Source organism: Erinaceus europaeus, chromosome 3 (genome assembly GCF_950295315.1).
Source record: "Erinaceus europaeus chromosome 3, mEriEur2.1, whole genome shotgun sequence".
In the NCBI taxonomy this organism is placed as follows: domain Eukaryota; kingdom Metazoa; phylum Chordata; class Mammalia; order Eulipotyphla; family Erinaceidae; genus Erinaceus; species Erinaceus europaeus.
The window spans coordinates 89,138,548-89,161,321 of NC_080164.1; the positions used below are offsets into that span (position 1 = coordinate 89,138,548).

Here is a 22,774-nt window from a genome sequence, read left to right on the forward strand (position 1 = left end):
TATTATTGGATAGAGACAGAAATTAAGAGGGGAGGGGGAAGTAGAGAGGAGAAAGACAAAAAAAAAAAAAAAAAAAAAAAACACCTGTAGGCATGCCTCACCACTCATGAAGCTTTCCCCCTGCAGGTGGGGTGCAGGGGCTTAAACCTGAATCCTTGCACTAATGTACGTACTTAACCAGGTGCGTTACTGCCTGGTCCCTGTATCTTGTCCTCCTCTCTCTGTCACCCCCTTTCCTCTCAATTTTTCTCTCTAATAATAATTTCTTAATTAAAATTCTGATAACAGTGAACACTTGGACTAAAAATTTACTTCTCATATTCAGCCCTCTTGTTTTTCTCTTAAGATGAAGGCACAGAGAACTGAGAAAGTAAATTGTGTGTATTGAATCAAATTTATTGTACAGTTTCTGTTTAAAAAGATAAACTATTTACCAAAATAGAAATTTCATCAGCAACATTCTCACGATGTATTTCACTTGAATGTAAGTAGTGTTCTGTTCTGACACCACATTGAAGGTAAAGTTATCAACAACACTTTCTAAATTATATTCCTGAGAAGGTTGGAAACGTAGTAAGACCCTAATTAATCATACTGGGACACTGTAAAACTGAAGGTCTAAGTTGCATTACTGTGTACCCAGAAAAACGTAGTTTTGAAGGTATGTATTTTTTAATGTGTTCTTACTAAAATTAACATAGCTGCACACAATACTTTTCAAGATTTTTATTTAGTTTTAATGTTTTATTTTAATGAGACAGATAAAGAGATACAGAACAGTGTTAAACTCTGGTTTATGGTGGGGCTGAGGATAGAACCTGGGACCATAGAGCCTCAGGCTGAAAGTCTTGCAGAACCACTATGTTATATCTCCCTAGCCCCTTTTCAAGATTTATCACATTGAGTACAGCCCTAAATGGAGTATCTTGAGTTTCTTTTTCTTTTTTTTTAATATGCATGAGTAGAGTTCTGCTACTTTTTCCTTAGTCTCCTTGCTAATTTTCTTCAGTAAACTCATGAATGGCGGAAAAAAAAAAAATGTCAGCCTAGAGAAGAGTTCGCTGATGCTGGTTTGATTTAAAACATGTCTAAAATAGCGATTTGTACTGTGTGTCTCCAAGTGCAAGCTGGAAGGGATGGCCGTTTACGGGGGACCTCAGAGCAGCCCCACGAGCGCTCCCAGCAGTGTGCAAGCTCGCCCCTGGGGGCGCGGTCCTGGGCCCGCGAGCGCGGGGCGGGGCGGGGCGGGCCGGGGCGTCCTGCGCAGGGGGCGGCGCCCTCCGCGTCTCTGCGCCCCCGGCTCGCCCGGCTCCGGGGATACGCGGCGGTGGCGGCGGCGATGGCGACGATGCCTGCAGCCCTGCAGCATCCCGGGCGGCGGGCGGCGCTGGGCTCCGGGTTGCGAGATGGAGGAGGAGGGGCGGCGCTGCGGCCCCCGGACAGGTGAGAGGCCGCGGGCTCCGGGGCAGGACGACCCCGCGGGGGCGGGCGGGGCCCCGACTCAGTCCGCAGCGACCGCGCAGTCCCGGGCCTGGCCGCCGCGCACCTGCGCGTCCTGTTCTGCCTCCGGGAAGCGCTCGGGGCCGCTCCTGGGAGCCCGGGCCCCGGGGGCATCCACTGCTCCAGCCCGCTGCCCGCTCTTCCCCGGGCACAGCCCAGGCCCTGGCTCCCCGAATCCCTCCCTCCTGCATCTCCGTACCCACCTCCCCCGCCTCCCTGTCCATCCACCACCTCAAGCTGGGTGGGTGTTCCCGCCACTCCCACTCGCCGAGGCTCTCCCCACCCCATCCCTGTCTTATAGGGATATTTCAAGCTGAGACATAAGAGTCTCTGTGCTCGTGACAGTTATTCTGGTTTAAATATTAGTGACCTTGGGCAAGTCATCTAACTTTCCAGAGCTTCTGGCTCCTGTGAGCACAAGGGGATTGTCGTGTGAGTTATCCTCTGCAAATACCTGCCCTCGAAGAAAGCTGGTTATGAGTTGATTTCTAAAAGTACATATAAAATGCTTTAAGAAAATAGCAGGGGCTAGGCGGTTGCACACCTCGTTAAGCGCTCACATTACAGTGCACAAAGACCCAGGTTCAAGTCCCTGGTCCCCACCTGCAGAGAGGAAGCTTCATGAGTGGTGAAGCAGGGCTGCAGGTGTTTCTCTCCCTCACTATCTCCCCACCCCTCTCAATTTCTCTGTCTCTATCAATAATAAATAAAAAATGTTTTTTAGAAAATGGAAAATGAGGGGGAGAGAAGCAAAGCCATCACCCTGGCACATTTGATGTAAAAGACTGAACTCAGGATCTCAAGCTTGACAGCCGCACCACCCACCAGCCCCATAAAATGCTTTAATGGGTTCCTCCACTTTAAGGCAGCATACATATTAGCTCAGCACTGAACTCGCCTTAATGAGAAGTAGTTACCACTAGCAATCAATGTCTCATGTACTGCTTCTTGACTCCTAGTTGCTCAAGGAGTCATCCTCTTTAGTTGTGATAAGATTCATATAAAATCATTGTCCCAGTTTAAAATCTCTTTCTGATTTTATGATATTACTCACCTCTTCTGCCACCTCTTTATGGAGTAGCTGGCAGAACACAATTGAAAAGAAAGGTGGGTAGCCTTTATTTGATACCTGGGATTGTCAGATATGTGATAGTTCATTTCTCTCCCCAAGTCTTGCATTTTAGAATTATACCAATATGATTTTGTCCACATTGTACTCTCTGCCTATTCTTTTTTTCCCCAGGGTTACTGCCTGCACTACAAATCCACTGCTCCTGGAGGCTATTTTTTCCCTTTTGTTTTCTTTGTTGTTTATTGTAGCCTATTTTTTAAAGTTATTTAAATTAATGGTATTAAAATGTGGGTCTGCCTTCCCTGTTTCCTTTGTATTTCTCTGCTAAACCCTTTACTCCTCTCCCCCAAATATTTGCTTACTTGATAGAGAGAGTGCACATGCAGTGGGGATTGAACTAAGTGCCTCATGCTTTTGAGTCCAGTCCTTTATCCACTGTGCCACCTCCTGGGCCCCAAAACCTTCTATCTTCTGCATTTTCTTCCCTCACCCGCAAAGTCTGATTCCCTCATTGGTGTTTCCCTCCACACCTTTAATTATTCCAATAGAAGTAATTTATAATTATTTTCTACTGGAATCATGATTAACAGTCTAACAAACAGATACTTAGAGATGTGTGTTTGTGTGCTCAGATTTTTGGTTCCAGGAAGAACTTTCTTTTCTTTCTTTTTTTTTTTAAGATTTTATTTACTTATGAGAAAAATAAGAGGAGAGAATGGTCTGGAAGGTGGTGCAGTGATAAGGCTTTGGACTCTCAAGCATGAGATCCTGAGTTTGACCCCCGGCAGCATATGTGCCAGAGTGATGTCTGGTTCTTTCTCTCTCCTCCTATCTTTATTATTTATTTATTTATGAGAAAGATAGGAGGAGAGAGAAAGAACCAGATCTCATGCTTGAGAGTCCAAAGCCTTATCACTGCACCACCTCCTGGAACACAGTTCCAGGAACTTTCAGTTGGGCATTAAAATGTTTCACAAGATTACAGAGATGGAGTCAGAAGCTAGCTCGCACTTTATCCTGTACAGAGACATTGGTTCTAGCCCCTGGCCACCACATGAGAGCGACTGCAGCTTTGCAAGCAGTTCAGCAGTACTATGGTGTCTCTCCTTGTACAGTATCTACGCCCATCCCCAAATCAAAAAAAGATTATAGTGACAGTGAAATAAAGCTCTTGGTAGTTTATGTAAAGTTTCTGTTAAATAATAAAGCAAATAAAATTTGCAGCTTACTATCTTCTGATCTGGGATGCCCTCCTCTGACTTCTTCACTGTCCTTAGAGAGCAGGTTGGTAAAGAGAATGAACTTTAGAGGGGTCCAGATGTTTGTGCACCTTGTTGAGCACACATGTTACAATGCACAAGGACTCCAGTTCAAACCCCCAGCCCCCACTGGCAGGAGGAAAGCTTTGCAACTGGTGAAGCAGTGCTGCAGGTGTCTCTCGGTCTCTCCTTCTCTATCCCCCCCAACCCTCTCAATTTCTGGCTGTCTCTATCCAATAAATAAAAAGATAAAAAAAAAATCAGGGCCAAGCAGTAGCACACCAGGTTAAACTCACATGGTACAAAGCACAAGGACCTGGGCAAGGATCCTGGTTCAAGCTCCCACCTGCGGGGGGGTGGGGTGGGGGTGGTGGTGGTTGTTTTATAAGTGGTGAAGCAAGTCTGTAGGTCTCTGTCTCTCCCCGTCTCTATCTTCCCCTCCTTTCTCAATTTCTTTGTCCTATCCAATAAAAAAATGGAAAAAAATGGCTGTCAGGATCAGTGGATTTGTAGTGCTGGCACCGAGCCCTAGCAATAACCCTGGAGACTAAAAAAAAAAATATATATATATAAGTAAATAAAAGAGAGTGGAATTTCAGAAGCCAATTGCCTGCGTTACCTATACCCTATCATTTGAAGTTGATTTCCATATCTGGGCTACTGTTTTGTACCCTACCATTTCGACTTGGTTTCCATATTTTAAACAGACACAATTTAAAATTTCTTTTATTTATTTTCCCTTTTTGTTGTCCTTGTTGTTTTTTATTGTTGTTGTGGTTATTGTTGTTGTTATTCATATCATTGTTGTTGAGTAGGACAGAGGGAAATGGAGAGAGGAGGGTAATACAGAGGGGGAGAGAAAGACACCTGCAGACCTGCTTCACCACTTGTGAAGTGACCCTCCTGCAGGTGGGGAGCCGGGGACTCAAACTGTTCCTTGCACTTTGCCCTATGTGCGCTTAACCCGCTGTACTACTGCCCGACTCAAAACAGACACAATTTATACTATCTCATAGTTATTGTAACCATTCAATAAGTTATTACTCTGAAGCACTTAGAATGATACCTTGAAAGTCTTAATCATTTAATATAGTTAATGTACTAATGATTATAGTCTTTTTTTAAAAAAGATTTTATTTATTCATGAGAAAGATAGGAGAGAGAGAAAGAACCAGACATCACTCTGGTACATGTGCTGCCAGGAATTGAACTAGGGACCTCCTGCTTGACAGCCCAATGCATTATTCACTGCACCACCTCTGGGGCCACATGATTATAGACTTAATATGGATTTTTCTCCTATTTTTTTAAACTTACTGAAATTAAAAGACTTACTGTTTTCTACATTCTCATTGGAGTAATACCATCAGTTAACCCCAATTTTCTAGTTAGCAGTTTTTAAAACAAAACAAACAAACAAAAACAGGTAGTTAAAAATATTTTTAGGGGGAGTCGGGCGGTGGCGCAGCAGGTTAAGCACAGGTGGCGCAAAGAGCGACTACCGGCATAAGGATCCTGGTTCGAGCCCCCTGCTCCCCACCTACAGGGGAGTTGCTTCACAGGTGGTGAAGCAGGTCTGCAGGTGTCTGTCTTTCTCTCCCCCTTTCTGTCTTCCCCTCCCCTCTCTATTTCTCTCTGTCCTATCCAACAACAATGACAATAATAACCACAATGTTAAACAACAAGGGCAACAAAGGGGGAAAATACATAATTAAAATAAAATAAAAAATATATATATATATATATTTTTTTTTAGGGACCAGGTGGTGGTGCACCTGGTTGAGTACACATATGACAATGCGCAAGGACCCAGGTTTGGGCCTCCAGTCCCCATCTGCAGGGGGAAAGCTTTGCGAGTGGTGAAGCAATGTTGCAGTTATCTCTCTTGTCTCTCCCTCTCTGTCACCCCTTTCTGTTAGAATTCTGGCTGTCTCTGTCCAAGAAATAAAATAAAGATGATAATTAAAAAAAATTTAAAAAAAAAACCTTTTTAGGGGCAGGGTGGTGGCACACCTGGTTGAGTGCACATGTCATTATGCACAAAGACCTGGATTCAAGCCCCCAGTTCCCTCCTGGAGGGGGAAAGCTTTAGAAGTGGTGAAGCAGTTCTGTAGTGTCTTTTTCTCTCTCCCTCTTTATCCTCCTTCAATTTCTGTCTTATCACATAATTAATTAAAGTTAGTTTTTAAATAAGTAAAGTTATTTTAAATAGTTACTAATAAATAAATAGTTTTATTTATTATTTGTAAATAAGTTATTTAAAATAACTTTACTTATTTAAAAATTAACTTTGGGGAGATGGGTGGTAGCACACTGGGTTAAGCACACATAGTACTAAGTGCAGGGATCCTGGTTTGAGCCCCCGGTTCCCCACCAGCAGGGGGGTCATTTCACAAGTGGTGAAGCAGGTCTGCAGGTGTCTTTCTTTCTCTCTCCTTCTCTATCTTACCCTCCTCTCTTGATTTCTCTCTGTCTTTTCCAATAAAAATGGAAAAAAAAAGTCCAACAGAAGTAGTGGGTTCATAGTGCAGGCACCAAGCCCCAGTGATAACCCTGGAGGCAAAATAATAATAATAATAATAATAATAATAATTTTAAATAAAAAATATGATAAATAGCTAAGAATATTTAAATAAAAATAATAAGAGCTACTCATTATTTTAAAATGTTATGAAACAGAAGATCAGGATTTGTATATTTACTTATTCCCTTTGTTGCCCTTTTTGTTTTATTGTTGTAGTTATTGTTGTAGTTATTGTTGTTGTTATTGATGTCGTCATTGTTGGATAGGACAGAGAGAAATGGAGAGAGAAGGGGAAGACAGAGAGGGGGAAAGAAAGACAGACACCTGCAGTCCTGCTTCACCGCCTGTGAAGCGACTCCCCTGCAGTTGGGGAGCTGGGGGCTCAAACCGGGATCCTTACACTGGTTCTTGTGTTTTGTGCCACCTGCACTTAACCCGCTGTGCTACCACCCAACTCCCAGGGCTTATATTTTTCTATCTCATTACATATAAATTAACAGAGGAGGGAAGTGAGAGAACCAGTAATGCCAGAGATAGAACTTTGGGGCTCATGCCTGCAGGTCTAACACTTTAGCCATCTTGTCACCTCCTTTTTCACAGAATTTTGCAAAATCCAGAAAGGTTGATTTTATTTCCCAGTTGATTTTATTTCATTAGATTGTCAAGATTGGGACTATTTTATTACTGAAATTGTTAGTAGAAGTTACGGTCTTTTTCATGGAGGACACCAGTTAAGGATCTCCTGAGGACTGAAATTTGTCTGGTAATGGCTGGCACAGCTGTACCTACTGTAGCATGAAAAGACATCAGCGGGGGAGTCGGCGGTAGCTCAGCAGGTTAAGTGCACAAAGCACAAAACACAAGGACCAGTGTAAGGATCCTGGTTCAAGCCCTGGCTCCCCACATACAGGGGAGTCGCTTCACAAGCAGTGAAGCAGGTCTGCAAGTGTCTTTCACTCCCCGTCTCTGTCTTCCCCTCCTCTCCATTTCTCTCTGTCCTATCTAACAATGATGACATCAACTACAACAATAATAAGTACAACAATAAAAAAGGGCATCAAAAGGGAAAATAAATAAATAAAAATTAAAAAGAAAAGACATCAGCATTGGGTGGTCCACATCTGCTGCATTGAGCATCCAGTATCCCTCCATTCACAGACCTGACCTCATCTTCCAACCTCAACATCCAGCAAGTGAATAGTTAAACCCTGAAACAGCTGGAGGCCTAGAGATCCAACTTGAGTTGGTGGTTAAGGATTCTAAACAAGCCCCAGCAACTTTGGTTATTCCTACATGCTGCCTCAGAGCAAATATTTTTGCTTGTCAAGAGCATTGTACCAGTCCCACTTGAAGGCTTCTTTGAGAACAGACTATGCACTGGTTCCCAAATGGCTTTGGAATTTGGAGTATTTGTGTAACTGCACTTTAAACTTCACTACAAAACAGAAAGAAAAGAAAGGGTAAAAAGGCTATTTCAAGGGCTCGGTTGGTAGTGCACCCGGTTAAGTGCACATATCCTGTGCAAGGATCCTAGTTTAGGCCTCAGGCTCCCCACCAACAAGGGCATCACTTTAAAAGCAGTTTTGAGGTGTCTTTCTATCTCTCTCTCCCTCACTATCTTTCCCTCCCCTCTCTTCACAATTTCTCTCTGTCCTATCAAAAAAAATGACCACAGGAGCAGTGGATTTGTAGTGCAAGCAGTGAGCCCCAGCAATAACCCTGGAGGCAAAAAAGAAAAAGAGAGAGGACCAAAGCAGTCCTTTGGCACATGAGACACCAGCATTTAAACTCAGGACCTCAGTGCCTGAGAACCCAATACTTGATTCACCAGGCCACCTTCTAGACCACCATGTGCTGTTTCTTGCCTGAGTCATGTCCTCTTGCTGCAAAGACCTGCTCCCCTTTTCCAAGCTGTCACTCACTCCTTGCCTCCCTATCCCTGAACTTTCACCTAGCTGGTTTCTCACCAAGATTCTCCTTAGCTAGGTTGGATTCAGTTACCCTTTTCTGAGCTCCATTGCTGTCACCTGACTTACCAAATGAAGCCACTTAGATGTCCTCCAACTAGAGTGTTTGGCATGGGAGTTTGTCAACGGTACATCTAACAGTCAGAATCTTGGGGAAAGACCCAAAAATCTACTTTTTAACATTTAAAGAAAATTTAATCACATTACTTATTTATATATTGGCTAGAAATTGAGAGGGAGAGAAGGAGGTAGAAAGGGAAAGAGACAGACACCTGTATCCCTGTTTGACCATTTGTGAAGCTTTCCCTCTGCAGGTGAGGACCAGGGGCTTGAACCTGGGTCTTTGTGTTCTGTGATGTGTGAACTTAAACAAGTGTGCCACCTCCTGGCCGCCTCCCCCCCTTTTTTTTTACATTACCCTCACCAGACAGTGCTTACACTAGTTTGAAAACTTAAAAGTAACAGAATGGTTGTGTTTTGAGTTACTGGTATCTTCTCTGTGTTAGGCTTTGAGAAAAGAAATGTTATCAGAACAAAAACATTCTAGTACTTGTGTAAGAGATCATGAGATCAGTATGTTCTACATTAATTACTCTCTCTCTGGATGTTCTACATTAATTACTCTCTCTCTGGATATGCATTTTTGTGTACAGGCTGTTCTGCCTTGGGTCTCTTTGGTCACACATTGTTCATCTGTGAGTTGAGACCCTGACTCCCACCCCCACAGAAGGAAGAGTTGTTTCCCTCTAAGATGAACTCAACAGACCATCTTGAGGATGCTCCCAATGCCACCTTGCTCCATGTGCCTCGCTCACAGGGAGGAAACGCCACCACTCTCCCCGAGGAAATCCAGGATCTCATTCACTCCGCCACCTTGGTGACCTGTACTTTCCTACTCACAGTCATTTTCTGCCTGGGCTCTTATGGCAACTTCATCGTCTTCTTGTCCTTCTTTGATCCTGCCTTCAGGAAATTCAGAACCAACTTCGATTTCATGATCCTGAACCTGTCTTTCTGTGACCTCTTCATCTGTGGGGTGACCGCCCCCATGTTTATCTTCATGTTATTCTTCAGCTCCACCAATAGGATCCCCGATAATTTCTGCTTCACCTTCCACTTAACCAGTGCAGGCTTCATCATCATGTCCCTCAAGACCGTGGCTGTGATCGCCCTGCACCGACTCCGCATGGTGTTGGGGAAGCAGCCTAACCGCACGGCCTCGCGGCCCTGTACCTTGCTCCTTACTCTGCTCCTGTGGGCCACCAGCTTCACCCTCGCCACTTTGGCCACCCTGAAAACCAGCAGGTCCCACCTCTGCCTCCCCATGTCCAGTCTCACAGCGGGAGAAGGGAAAGCCATCCTGTCACTCTATGTGGCTGACTTCACTTTCTGTGTGGCCGTCGTCTCTGTCTCTTACATCATGATTGCTCAGACCCTGAGGAAAAATGCCCAAGTCCGAAAGAGCCCCCCTGTGATCACAGTCGATGCTTCCAGACCACAGCCCTTCATGGCGGCCCCTGTGAAGGGAGGTGGAGATACTATCCAGTGTGCTATGCCAGCTCTGTACAGGAACCAGAATTACAACAAACTACAGCACATTCAGACCCATGGGTACACCAAGAGTCCCAAAAGGCTGCCAACTCCCGCAGCCAGCCGGCTCCAGTTGGTGTCAGCTATCAATCTCTCCACAGCTAAGGATTCCAAAGCCGTGGTCACCTGTGTGATCATTGTGCTGTCAGTCCTGGTGTGCTGTCTGCCACTGGGAATCTCCTTGGTGCAGGTGGTTCTCTCCAGCAATGCGAGCTTCATCCTTTACCAGTTTGAACTGTTTGGATTTACACTCATACTCTTCAAGTCAGGATTAAACCCTTTTATCTATTCCCGGAATAGTACCGGGCTCAGAAGGAAAGTGCTCTGGTGCCTCCAGTACATAGGCTTGTTTTTCTTCTGTTGTAAACAGAAAACTCGCCTGAGAGCCGTGGGAAAAGGGAACCTTGAGGTCAACAGAAACAAGTCCTCCCATCACGAAACAAACTCCGCCTACGTGTTGTCTCCAAAGCTCCAGAAGAAATTTGTGGACCAGGCTTGTGGCCTAAGTCATTCGAAGGAGAACGTGGTCAGTCCCAAGGTCTCTGCTGGACACCAGCACTGTGGTCAGAGCAGCTCCACCCCCATCAACACGAGGATCGAGCCCTACTACAGCATCTACAACAGCAGCCCCTCCCAGGAAGAGAGCATCCCGCACAACCTACAGCCTGTAAACTCTTTCGGATTTGCCAACTCATATATTGCCATGCACTACCACACCACTAATGACCTAATCCAGGAGTACGACAGCACTTCCATCAAGCAGATTCCAGTTCCCTCAGTTTAGAGGCATGGGTGCTGCAGATTCTTGTGTCAACTGGTCTTATTTCTGATACTGATTCATTTGTTTCATTTATTTTTTTTTAATGGTTTGTGAGACCAGTGGTCAAGCAAATCTTAAAATCCAGCTGATTTTTTTTTTCCCTTTGAAATTTTAACTCGTATTGATATGTTCTGGGCTCCTTGGTATTTTAATTTTTTATCTGAGTTTACTGTTTAGATTTTTATCCTAACCTAATCCTAATCTAATCTTTCATCTTGAACTGTGAATGCCAAGATTGATCACCCTGTTGTGTTTATGTGGAGATCATCTGAATCAGTGTTACGGATATTCTAAGCATATGTGAGTTTTGTTTTGTTTTTAAGGCAATGGTATTTTTAGCATCATTGTTACAGATGTGATTTTTTTTTAATTGTCTCTGGGGATTCATTGCTTTGAATTGGCTTTTTTAGATTAAAAGAATGAGAGACAGAGGTAGAAAGAGAGAGGGAAAGAGACCACAGCATCACATTAACTGCTTTAATACATGACGCTTAGACTCAAACCCTGGTCAAAGACATGGCAAAGCAGCACACTATCCAAGTGAGCTACTTTGCCTGTCTCTGAGGGGTTATTTTTCTTATATTGAATTATAATTATAAATTTTTATTCTTTGTAACATTGAAATGGAGAGCAGTATCCTTTTTTGGTAGTAATTACTTAAATAAGTAACATTATGCAATTAGAAATACATTACCCACAACTGTCCTTAGCAAAAATACTATCCAGATTAAGTAATTTCCTTTGATAAGATGGGAAAGACTGTAACATTATGCTTACTATAATTTGCTAATGTAGACAGTATTATTTGGTGCCAATTGAGTACTGATACACTTCTTTTCAAAAGAAAGATGTTTTTGCTTACTAAACTGAGTTATTCTGCTTGGGATTGATTTTACCCAAGAATCCTAGTGAAGAGGACTGCATCAATTATTTATTTTTTATTTTTTGCCTCCAGAGTTATTGCTGGGGCTCGGTGCCTGCACTATGAATCCACTGCTCCTGGAAGCCATTTTTACCCATTATGTTGTTGGATAGGACAGAAAGAAATTGACAGAGGAGGGGAAGATAGGGAGAAAGACACCTGCAGACCTGCTTCACTGCTTATGAAGCGACCTTGCAGGTGGGGGAGCCGGGAGCTCAAACTGGGATCCTTGCACAGGTCCTTGTGCTTAGTATTATGTGCGCTTAACCTAGTGCCCAGCCCCAAGAGTATTGCATCTGTTAGCAGAGAGATAGTATTCTTAGCTGAGTGTGGTCATCTTAGCCAGTGGTCATCACCACTGTGAGAAGCAGTGGTGGAGATGTGTTGTGATGTGTTGGATGATATCTGTTGTTGCTTAAGAAGGCATCAGGGTGGGTTGACAATGTTTTGATTTGTGCTTTGCTTCTTGTGTCAAAAGATTTAACAACCGTGGTCCGGGAGGTGGCATAGTAGATTCATGAGGTCTTGAGAGTTCAATCCCCAGCAACACATGTACTAGAGTGATGGCTGGTTCTTTCTCTCCTATTTTTCTTACTGATAAATAAATAAAATCTTTAAAAAAAAACAAAAAATAAGAAGATATAACTACTTGACAGAGTATCCAAGTAACTATTTAGAAATACTTTTGTCTTCCTTTTTTTTTTTTACCCTTTCATTTGTTTTTCTTGATATATTACTGTGATAGAAAAAAAAGAAATTCTCACAATGATCTATTTTCAAACTGACTATATTATTTCTCTCCCAGTAGTCTTAACCTAAAAATGGGCAGTGCAGCAGAACAGTGTAAGGATTTCTACATCTAAAATTAATTTTATTATGTACTAGAATTAACTGTAAACATATTTTCATGTAAAAGTATTTTAATTATACAGTTAGCATTTCAACTTCCTACAGTTTTGCACTATAGCTAGATGAGACAAAATGAACAGCAAGGTACAAAATCCTGTCTTTATAAATGATTATATTTGAGATCTTTTGTTGACATTGGAAGCCATTTTTTTTTCCTTTGGATGAAAAGTATTCAACTTAGAGCACCCTTCCCAAGACTGTTAAACACAGAGGACTTAAGAGGTACAGGGAAGACAGTCGATACTCAGTACTCTACTCAACCTTATCTAAGACATATTACCTTCCAGTACCAGCCAGTCATTTCTATTTCTGAGACTTAAATTTGAGACGTGTGTTTTGTTTGTTTTTAAGCTCACCTTTTAGGATCCTCCTTTGCTTCCTTCTTTACCTGTCTTCCTTTATTTTTGCTATTAAATTTTATAGCAGAAGAGAAAATAACCACTTTCTCACCTTTTTTTTTGTAATTGAATGCTATTTTTGAAAGTCACTATGATATATTTCAATTGTGCTTTTATATTTTTAATACAACACTTTTTATTTATTAGTACTTCTCCCATGAGATGGATTGGCATATTGCTCTTTTTAACAAATAATTAAGAAGACCTAATATCTTCCAGAGTCATTTGGAGAATTATGACAAATTCAGAAATACATGTTTGTCTTCATTAAAAACCTGGTATTTATTCCAATAAATGAAACAGCTTTATAATTAAACATTAATTATAAAGGTATTTCACACTTTTTAAGGCATGCATCTTTTTTTTGTCAAGCATTTCAAATGTGATTAAGAGATTTTTTAAAAGTAATTTATATTTGTTAAATTTAAAAAAGGACAGGTTTCTTGTGTGACTTTTAATTTTGAGATGACTTGACCCATCTTTGAGAGGTAAAAATAATAACATAAAGAAAATCTAGCATGTGCATATGAGGTATTCAGTCTTATTATGCTCATCAAGAAATTATTGATTTAACTTGCATGAAATACGTAATGGGCTAGAGTCTTAGCCACCCATCACACTTGTGTCTATATGTAAAGACAGGTGGACATAGACATAATCTAACTTCTCTCCTCACAAGGGCTATAATGAGAACTAAAAGCAATGAGATTCAGTTGAATATGACTTATTAGCAGGGTACATTAATTAGTTCTCTTGATGCTTTACTGTGATGCAAAGTATGTGATGTATTTCAGACATTTTATAATTGTTCTGATGTTAACCATTAGGCCAGATTTGTATTTCTGATGCTTTTAATGTTCTTTTAAAATACTATTTGGAAAATAAAAATATTGAAAATCCTAACATTTGTGTCTTTTTAAAATGTTTTTCTTTTCTTTTTTTTTAAATATTTATCTTATTTATTCCATTAGATAGAGATAGGGACAGAGAGAGGCGAGAGAGGGACCAGGTGGTGGCACACCTGGTGAGTGCATGTGCTACAATGCACGAGGACCTCGGTTTGAGCTCCCAGCCCCCAGCCCCCACCTGTAGGGAGATAGCTTTGTGAGTCATGAAGCAGTGGTGAAGTAGTGCAGGTGTCTGTCTCCCTGTCTCCCTCTCTATCACCCACTTCCTTCTCAAGTTCTGGCTATCTATCAAATAAATAAAGATAATATGAAAAAAATTAAAAAAGAGAAAGAGGCCAGAATATGGCAGATATTAGGAATTGAACCTGAATTCATGCTTCTAAATTCTACCCTGCCGCTCCATCACATCCTCAGCTGCTATTTATTTATTTATTTAGAGCACTGATCAGCTGTGGTTTATGGTGGTGTGTGTGGGGGGACTTTGGAGCCTCTGGCATGAGAGCCTTTTTGAATAACCATTATATTATCTACCCCTGCCCTCTTGTTTTGTTTTTAAAGTGTCACCACGGAATGCACTCAGGCTCTCATGCATGCAGAATCCCAGTGGGCAGGGTCCAGATTTCATTCCCTTCTTTCTTTTCTTCCTCTCCACTACTCCCCCCACTTTTTAAAATTTTTTTTTGAATTTTTATTTATTTATTTATTGGATAGAGACAGCCAGAAATTTAGAGGAATGAGGAGGGAGAGAGGGAGAGAAACAGACAAGAGTAGATCTGCTTCAACACTCACATAGCTTTCCCCCTACATGTGGGGACTGGGGGCTTGAACCTGGGCCTTTGTGCACTGTAATGTGTGTCCTTAACCAGGTGTGCCACTACCCAGCCCGCTCTCCCCTCCCCCCTTTTTATGCTGGAGACTGAACTGGAGACTGGGAAGCCTCAGACATGAAAGGCTTTTTGCATAACCATTATGCTATCTCCCCAACCCAAGGTTCAATTTTTTTTTTCTTCCAGGGTTTATCACTAGGGCTCCGTGCCAGCCCTACAAACCCTCTGCTCTTGCAGGCCATTTATTTGACTTTTTTTGGATAGGGCAGAGAGAAAATGAGAAGGGATGGGAAGATAGAGGAGAGACAAAGATAAGACACCTGCAGATCTGCTCCACTGCTAGTGAACCGTCCTTACCCTGCCTGTGGGGAGCTGGGGATTGAATAGGGATCCTTACGCAGGTCCTTGGCGCTTCACACTATATGCGCATAACCTGGTGTGCTACCGTGCAGCATCCCCCCATTATTCAATAATCTACCTATTACTAGAGAGAGGAGAACAGGAGAAATAGATACTACAGCACTGCTTTACCCCCATATGGCTTCTCCTAGTGTTCTTTTTAAAAATATTTTATTATTAATAAGAATAGGCGAAAGAACCAGAAGTCACTGTGGATTCATGTGCTACCAGAACACAATTTTGAACAAAATTTTTTGTTTGTTTGTTTTTGTTGCCCTTGTTTTTATCGTTGTTGTGGTTATTACTATTGTGACTGATGTTGTTGTTGCCGGATAGGACAGAGAGAAATGGAGAGAGGAGGGGAAGATAGAGAGGGGGAGAGAAAGACACCTGTAGACCTGCTTCACTACTTGTGAAGCAACTCCCCTACAGGTGGGGAGCCGGGGGCTCGAACCTGGATCCTTAAGCCAGTCCTTGCGCTTTGCACCATGTGTGCTTAACCCGCTGCGCTACCACCCGACACCCTAAGCTTTTTTTTTTTAAGTTCACTTTTTTTTTTTTTTTGGCTTCCAGGTTTATCACTGGGGCTCTGTGCCTGCACCACAAATCCACTGTTCCTGGAGGCCTTTTTTTTTTTTTTTACCTCTTTTGTTGCCCTTGTTGTTTTGATTGTTGTTGTGGTTATTATTATTGTCATTGATGTTGTTGTTGGACAGGACAGAGAGAAATGTGTCGGGGCCTTAAGCCAGCCCCCCTTGCTCCGCTCCATCCTCCATGGCTGAATCTATGGTCTATTTACATAATCATTGTTTTGCCTGAGATCCGCCCTGCCTGCAGGGTATTAATTAATCCCACCAGTTAAAAGCTTTGCAACAGTTACTGTGGAAGTTTTCTACCTTCCTGCTCTTTCCTTTTCTCCACCCCCTTTCCTAGCCATTTCTTTTTCTGACTTGCCACTTCCGGTTCAAAAGACATAAAAGCATTGTCTCTGATCAATAAAGACTCAGCCACGAGTTCCTGGTCTCTCTCCCACGTTGCTGAATAAGCAGCAGCCCAGGTTGGCAGCAGCCTTAGTTGGCTCCAGTCGAGTTCTCTCCAACCCGAGAGCACGTGCCCAGGAAGAAACACCCTCAGGCTAGCCCTGCAGAAATGGAAAGAGGAGGGGAAGACAAAGGGGGGGAGACAAAGACACCTGCAGATCTGCTTCACTGCCTGTGAAGTGACTCCTTTGCAGGTGGGGAGCCTGGGGCTTGAACCAGCATCCTTATGCCAGTCCTCACGCTTCATGCCACCTGCGCTTAACCTGCTGCGCCACTACCAGACCCCCTAAAGTTCTCTTTTAAATTCTTTCTTTAGTCTTTTTATTTATTGGATAGAGGCAGCCAGAAATCGAGAGGGAAGGGGAAAGATAAGGAGAGAGACAGAAAGACACCTGCAGCACTGCTTCACCATTTGCAAAGCTTTCCCCCTACAGGTGTGGACTGGGGACTTGAAAATGAGGGTTCTCCCTCATTTTAACACGAGCTCAACCAGGTGTGCCACCACCTGGTCCCAGGACCTCAAACTTAAAAGTCCAACACTTTACCCACTCTGTCACCTCCCAGACCACCCAGTAGTGTTCTCATGTGCCAGGGCTGGAACACACCGCACTTCACGTACTGAGCTATTTACCTGCATTTGTCTATCCCAGCATTTCTGAACATCAGATTGGAAGATGAAATAAGCAAAGAATAACAGTGATTGGGGCTGGATGGTGGTGCACCTGGTTGAGCACACATGTTACAATGTGCAAGGTCCTGGGTTGGAGTCCCCAGCCCCCACCTGCAGGGGAAAAGCTTTGTGAGTGGTGAAGCAGTGTTACAGGTGTCTTTCTGTCTTCTTCTCTATCACTCCCTTCCCTCTTGATTTCTCACTGTCTCTATCCTATAAATAAATAAATAAATAAATAAATAAATAAAATTAAAAAGAATAACAATGATAGTTTGAACTGCTGCATGTTACCTTGACCTTGCAAGCTGTTTTCTTTAAACATTTTTTTTTAAACCAGAGCACTGCTCAGCTCTGGCTTATGGTGGTGCAGGAGATGGAACCTGGGACTTTGGAGCCTCAGGCATGAGAGTCTCTTTGCATAACCATTATGCTATCTACCCCTGCCCTCTTTAAGAGAGGAAGTAACTTGCATAATCATACTGTGTAGCATGTATGTTCAGACCAAGAATAAACCCAAAGGTTATTTACAAAACATAATTTTCCCCAAATAATTTTATTAACAGAAATAATGGTTTACAGGACAGTTGTTGACATGTGGTTCCAGTTTATTTATTTATTTAATCATTATTATTGGGATAGAGAAAGAGAGAAATTGAGAGGGGCAGGGAAGAGACAGATACCTACAGCCCTGCTTCACCACTCATGAAGCTTCCCCCCCCAAGTGGGGACCAGGGGCTTGAACCTGGGTCCTAATACACTGTAATGTGTGCTACCATCTGGCCCCCATGGTTACAGTTTATCTCCCTATGACACAGTCTGCACACCACTCCCACCAGCAATGCAAGTCCCTCTTCACCATTATGCCCTGGGTACCATACTCTAGCTGCTCCCTCTCATTTCCCCCTGTTCTTTGCTACAACACACCCGGACCACTTTCACTCTGTCACTCTTTACTGCCTTTTTCTTGCCATTTTTATTCATTATTATGATTTTCTTAACCAGAGCACTGTTCAGCTCTGGCTTTTGATGGTGCTGGGGATTGAACCCAGGACCTCAAGCCTCTGGCATGAAAGTCTTTTGCAGAACCATTATACTATCTCCCTATTACGCTATTTAATATTTACATCAATGACCTCCCAGAAACTTCTTCAAGGAAGTTCATCTACGCCGATGACATCTGCTGTGCAACTCAGGCATCAAAGTTCGACATCCTCGAGGAAACACTCACGAAAGACATGTCTCTGATATCTGATTACTGTAAAAAATGGCGACTGATTCCTAGCACTGCAAAAACGGTATCATCTGTTTTCCATCTACACCATGCCTCGACCTCGCGTGAGCTTAATGTGCAGCTTGGCGATACGAGAATCCGGCATGAAGCCCAGCCAGTCTATCTTGGCGTTACTCTCGATCGCACTCTGTCATTTCACAAACATCTCATAAAAACTGCAGCAAAGGTGGGCGCGAGGAATAACATCATTGCAAGACTGGCCAGCTCCTCATGGGGCGCGAGCGCTTCCACACTACGATCATCATCTCTGGAATTATGCTATTCCACTGCAGAATACTGTGCCCCAGGATGGTTCCGTAGCCCCCATGTCCACTTGGTCGATTCCAAATTATATTCCTCCATGAGGATAATTTCTGGAACCATCCGTTCCACCCCGGTTCCATGGCTGCCAGTTCTTAGCAACATCGCCCCGCCAGATATTCGTCGGGATGCGGCATCATCTAAGTTCATTTCCCACGTCTACGCTCGACCGGACCTGCCAATATACGCGGATATCTTCACCCAGCCTGTCCAATGCTTGACGTCTCATCACCCAATCTGGTCCCCTACGCCTACACTGAACTTCTCTGTTCCAGACTCTTGGAAACAGAGTTGGCAGTCAGCTGAGGTAAAGAACAAACACCTCATCACAGACCCCTGCGAGCGTCAACCCGGCTTTTACCTAGCACGTTATGATTGGGCCCTCCTCAATCGCTATCGAACAGGCCATGGCCAGTGCGCCGCTATGTTCCATCTCTGGGGAGCCAGAGACCACCCGAACTGCCCCTGCGGCTACAGACAGACTATGACCCACATAGTCAATGACTGCCACCTCTCCAGATTCAAAGGAGGTCTCGAAACTTTACATCAGGCTCAACCTGACGCTGTTGACTGGCTACGGAAGAAGGGCAAACGCTAGAAGAAGAACTATCTCCCCAGCCCCTCTTTCCTTGCTTCTTAATTACTACCTATAGGTGAGATCATCCAGTATTTTCCTTCTCCTTCTGGCTTGTCTCAGTTAACATGGCTCCTTCACATTCCATCAAGATATGGAAAAGGAGAGATTTCATCCTTTCTCTTTACAGTGGAGTAATATTCCAACGTGACTATGTGACAACTTTTTAAACCACTCACCTGTTGTTGGACCTATTTTTTTTTTTTTTTTTTTTGCCTCCAGGGTTATCACTGGGGCTCAATGCCTGCACTATGAATCCACTACTCCTGGAGGCTTTTTTTCCCCCTTTTGTTGCCCTTGTTGTTTATTTTTACTGTTGTTGCTGTCGTTGTTGGATAGGACAGGGAGAAACCCAGAGGAGGGAATACAGAGAGGGGGAGAGAAAGATAAGACACATGAAGACCTGCTTCACTGCTTGTGAAGTGACTCTCCTGCAGGTGGGGAAGCAGGTGCTCAAACCAAGATCCTTGCTTAGGTCCTTGCGCGGTTAACCTACTGCATTACTGCCTGCCCTCACCCCCGCCCCCAACCTTTTTTTTTTTTTTTTTTTAAGGTTGGTGCTATTACAAACTGCTGCTCTAACCGTGTGTGCCAGGGGCCAGCCCCACAGGTTATTAGGGTAACCTGGAGAAGAAGGGGCATTGGCGAAGAATGAAGAATGAGAGACAAGTGAGTTGATGCTGAATTAAGCTCAAGCAGACATCTCTGTCTTACTTAAGTAAAACTTTATTTTTATAGTCTCATAAGGCTTAGATCATTAAAACAAAAATCACCAAGGTATTGATTATTAAAACAAAAATCACCAAGGCTTTAGTCACTAATACAAAAATCACCAAGGCTTTGATTATTAAAACAAAAATCACCAAGTAAGAACAGCATAGGTAGGGAACACCTCCTACTTTGTGGAACATTCACATTCCAGGGGCACTTTCCTCCCTAGAGATCACATCACAGTTTCTATGTTTTTTGTTATTCCTGTACCTGTGTGCTAGGCAGATGTCCTGCTGATTAAGATTAATATTCTACCTATATGTTTATGCCATATAACATGCCTCTTGCCTCTGTGCATCAGAAGCCAATGGTTCATAGAAAGTTCACCCTACTAGGGAAAGAGAGAGGCAGACTGGGAGTATGGATCGACCAGTCAACGCCGATGTTCAGCGGGGAAGCAATTACAGAAGCCAGACCTTCCAACCTCTGCAACCCACAACGACCCTGGATCCATACTCCCAGAGAGATAGAGAATGGGAAGGCTATCAGGGGAGGGGATGGGATGTGGAGATCGGGTTATGGGAATTGTGTGGAATTGTCCCCCTCTTATTCTATGGTTTTGTTAATGTCTCCTTTCTTAAATAAATAAACAAACAAACAACAACAAAAAAAGAAAGTTCAAGCTTGTTATGTTTCTAGAGGCCTTAAACAAATTGAGCAGCCCATTTTTCATAAAATCTGTTCCATTGTTTGATTAAGGAGTTTTGTTTTGTTCCTTATTGAGAAGGCACCAAGGTGGTGCCAACCTGGCCATCCTCTCCATAAAGTTAAGCTCTCTAGCTAGAATCCATCTTCTGTGTATGCTCACTGTGTGACCTAGGTTCTTGTGTACTATTCCTGCATAAGGAAGTGGGAGCATAGTGGTGGATGGTAGATTAAAAGGCCCATTGTATCTAGGCAGGTACCATAACTTTCCATTAATTAATTATGCTATGTAAGGTGGCCCCTCCACTGCGGGAACCACCAATCTTTCTCTATATTTTAGGGCAAATACTAAAGGAAGTGGTGTAGATAAAGGGGAAAACATTTTTTCCTATTGGAGCCTATAGAAAAATACTGCATTACTGATATTACTTGTTCCATTATGATCAATCTTACAGTGTGCAGTGCAGGTTTTGCCATTATTTTTGTCATTTGGTCAGGCTCTGAGCCTGGCCATAGGTAAATATTATTAAAACCACAAAGAGCTTAATCATGGCAAAAGGTGAGATGGTTTCAGTTTGGCCTGGAGAGTCCAGCCATGCTGAACTTCCTTCGAAGCTGGTACCATCAAGTAGCTCGCATGGTGGCGCCTGTGTGTACATATGGCTTTTTGAATTAGGTGTGTGTTGTTTGAATAGAGACCTAGGAGAGGCACTGCCAAATCATAAGGAAGATCCACTTCTAGTGTTTTTAAAAAAATTTTTTTTATTATCTTTATTTATTTATTGTATAGAGATAGTAAGGAATGGAGAGGGTAGAGAGAGATAGAGAAGACACTTCCAGTCCTGCATCTCCACTCGTGAAGCTTTCCCCTGCAGGTGGGGACCGGGCTTGAACCAGGGTCCTTATGCACTGTAACATGTGTGCTCCACCAGGTGCACCACCACCCAGCCTCCCATTTCTAGTGTTCTAAGGAACCTCTGGACTATTTTCTTTACAGGAATTGAGCCATTTTACATTACCACCAACCGTGTAGATGGATTCTTCTTCCGTCACATCCTTGCCAGCATTTGTTGTTACTAATGTGTGACATTCTCACAGGTGTGAGGTGGCATCTCATTGTTGCCTTTGCTCAAATTTCTTGCATTGGTGATTTTGAGCATTTTTTTTTTTTTGCCTCCAGGGTTTTTGCTGGGGCTGTCTCAGTGCTGACACTATGAATCCATGGCTCCTGGTAGCCATTTTTTCCATTTTATTGGGTAGGACAGAGAGAAATTGAGAGGGGAGGGGAGAGATAGAGAGGTAGAGAGACAGACACCTGCAAACCTGCTTCATCGCTTGTGAAACATCTTCACCCCTTCCTCCCTCTGGGTGTGGAACTGTGGGCTCAAACTTGGATCCTTGCCTGAGTCCTTGTGCTTAGTTCTATCTGCACTTAAGCAGGTGTGTCACTGACCTAGCCCTCTTCTTCTCATTTTTTAAATGGGGTTACTTGGTTGTTGTTGAGTTTTATGGGTCCTTTATATATTTTAGTTATTAGCCCTTTATCTGTATGTTTGTAAAGCTCTCCCATTCAATACGATGGTTCTTTTTGCTGTGCAGAAGGTTTTCAACTTGCTGTAGTTCCCTTGGTTGATTTTTTGGTTTTGTTTCCTTTCTGTTGGGCTCAAGTCTTCAAAGACATTTCTAAAGCAAACATCATGGAATGTTCTGCTTGTGGCAAACCTAAGTTTCTTACCCAGCAGGAAATACCCACAATAAACATTGCAGGCAGTTCTTTAAGATAAATCTGGGAAAAGATAGAGAAGTTTGGAATTTTTCATTTATCAGTCAGCATTTGTCTTTACAAATTAGGGCTTTGGGGGTTGGGGGGGCAGGGTAGTGACTCAGCTTCTTTTTTTTTTTTTTTTAATTGTTATCTGTGACCATCTGTGGCCAGTAGTTTTGTATTTTTAAAAATATTTTATTTATTTTGTTTTTGAGAGAGACGCAGACAGAGAGACACAGAGAGAAACACCAGAGCACTGCTCAGCTCTGGCTTATGGTGGTGTGGGGGGGATTGAATCTGGGACTTTGGAGCCTCAGGCATGAGAGTCTGTTTGCATAACCATTATGCTTCCCAATCTGGTCCCCTACGCCTACACTGAACTTCTCTGTTCCAGTCTCTTGGAAACTGAGTTGGCAGTCAGCTGAGGTAAAGAACAGACACCTCATCACAGACCCCTGCAAGCGTCAACCTGGCTTTGACCTAGCACGTTATGATTGGGCCCTCCTCAATCGCTATCGAACAGGCCATGGCCGGTGCGCCGCTATGTTCCATCGCTGGGGAGC

The 22,774-nt window shown here is 43.1% G+C and overlaps 1 protein-coding gene across 1 annotated transcript; it reads left to right on the plus strand.

Moving 5' to 3' along the window:
* The first annotated feature begins 1,287 nt into the window (after window positions 1-1,287).
* Window positions 1,288-11,994, plus strand: GPR75 (G protein-coupled receptor 75). The gene is made up of 2 exons (XM_007527946.3): window positions 1,288-1,443; window positions 8,976-11,994. Exon 2 carries the CDS (start codon window positions 9,074-9,076, stop codon window positions 10,694-10,696), a length of 1,623 nt encoding a protein of 540 aa, XP_007528008.1. The 5' UTR covers window positions 1,288-1,443; window positions 8,976-9,073; the 3' UTR covers window positions 10,697-11,994.
* The last annotated feature ends 10,780 nt before the right edge of the window (window positions 11,995-22,774 follow it).

Excerpts from the sequence above, each read along its gene's own strand:
- GPR75 (XM_007527946.3), top strand. The coding sequence starts at position 9,074 with ATGAACTCAACAGACCATCTTGAGGATGCTCCCAATGCCACCTTGCTC.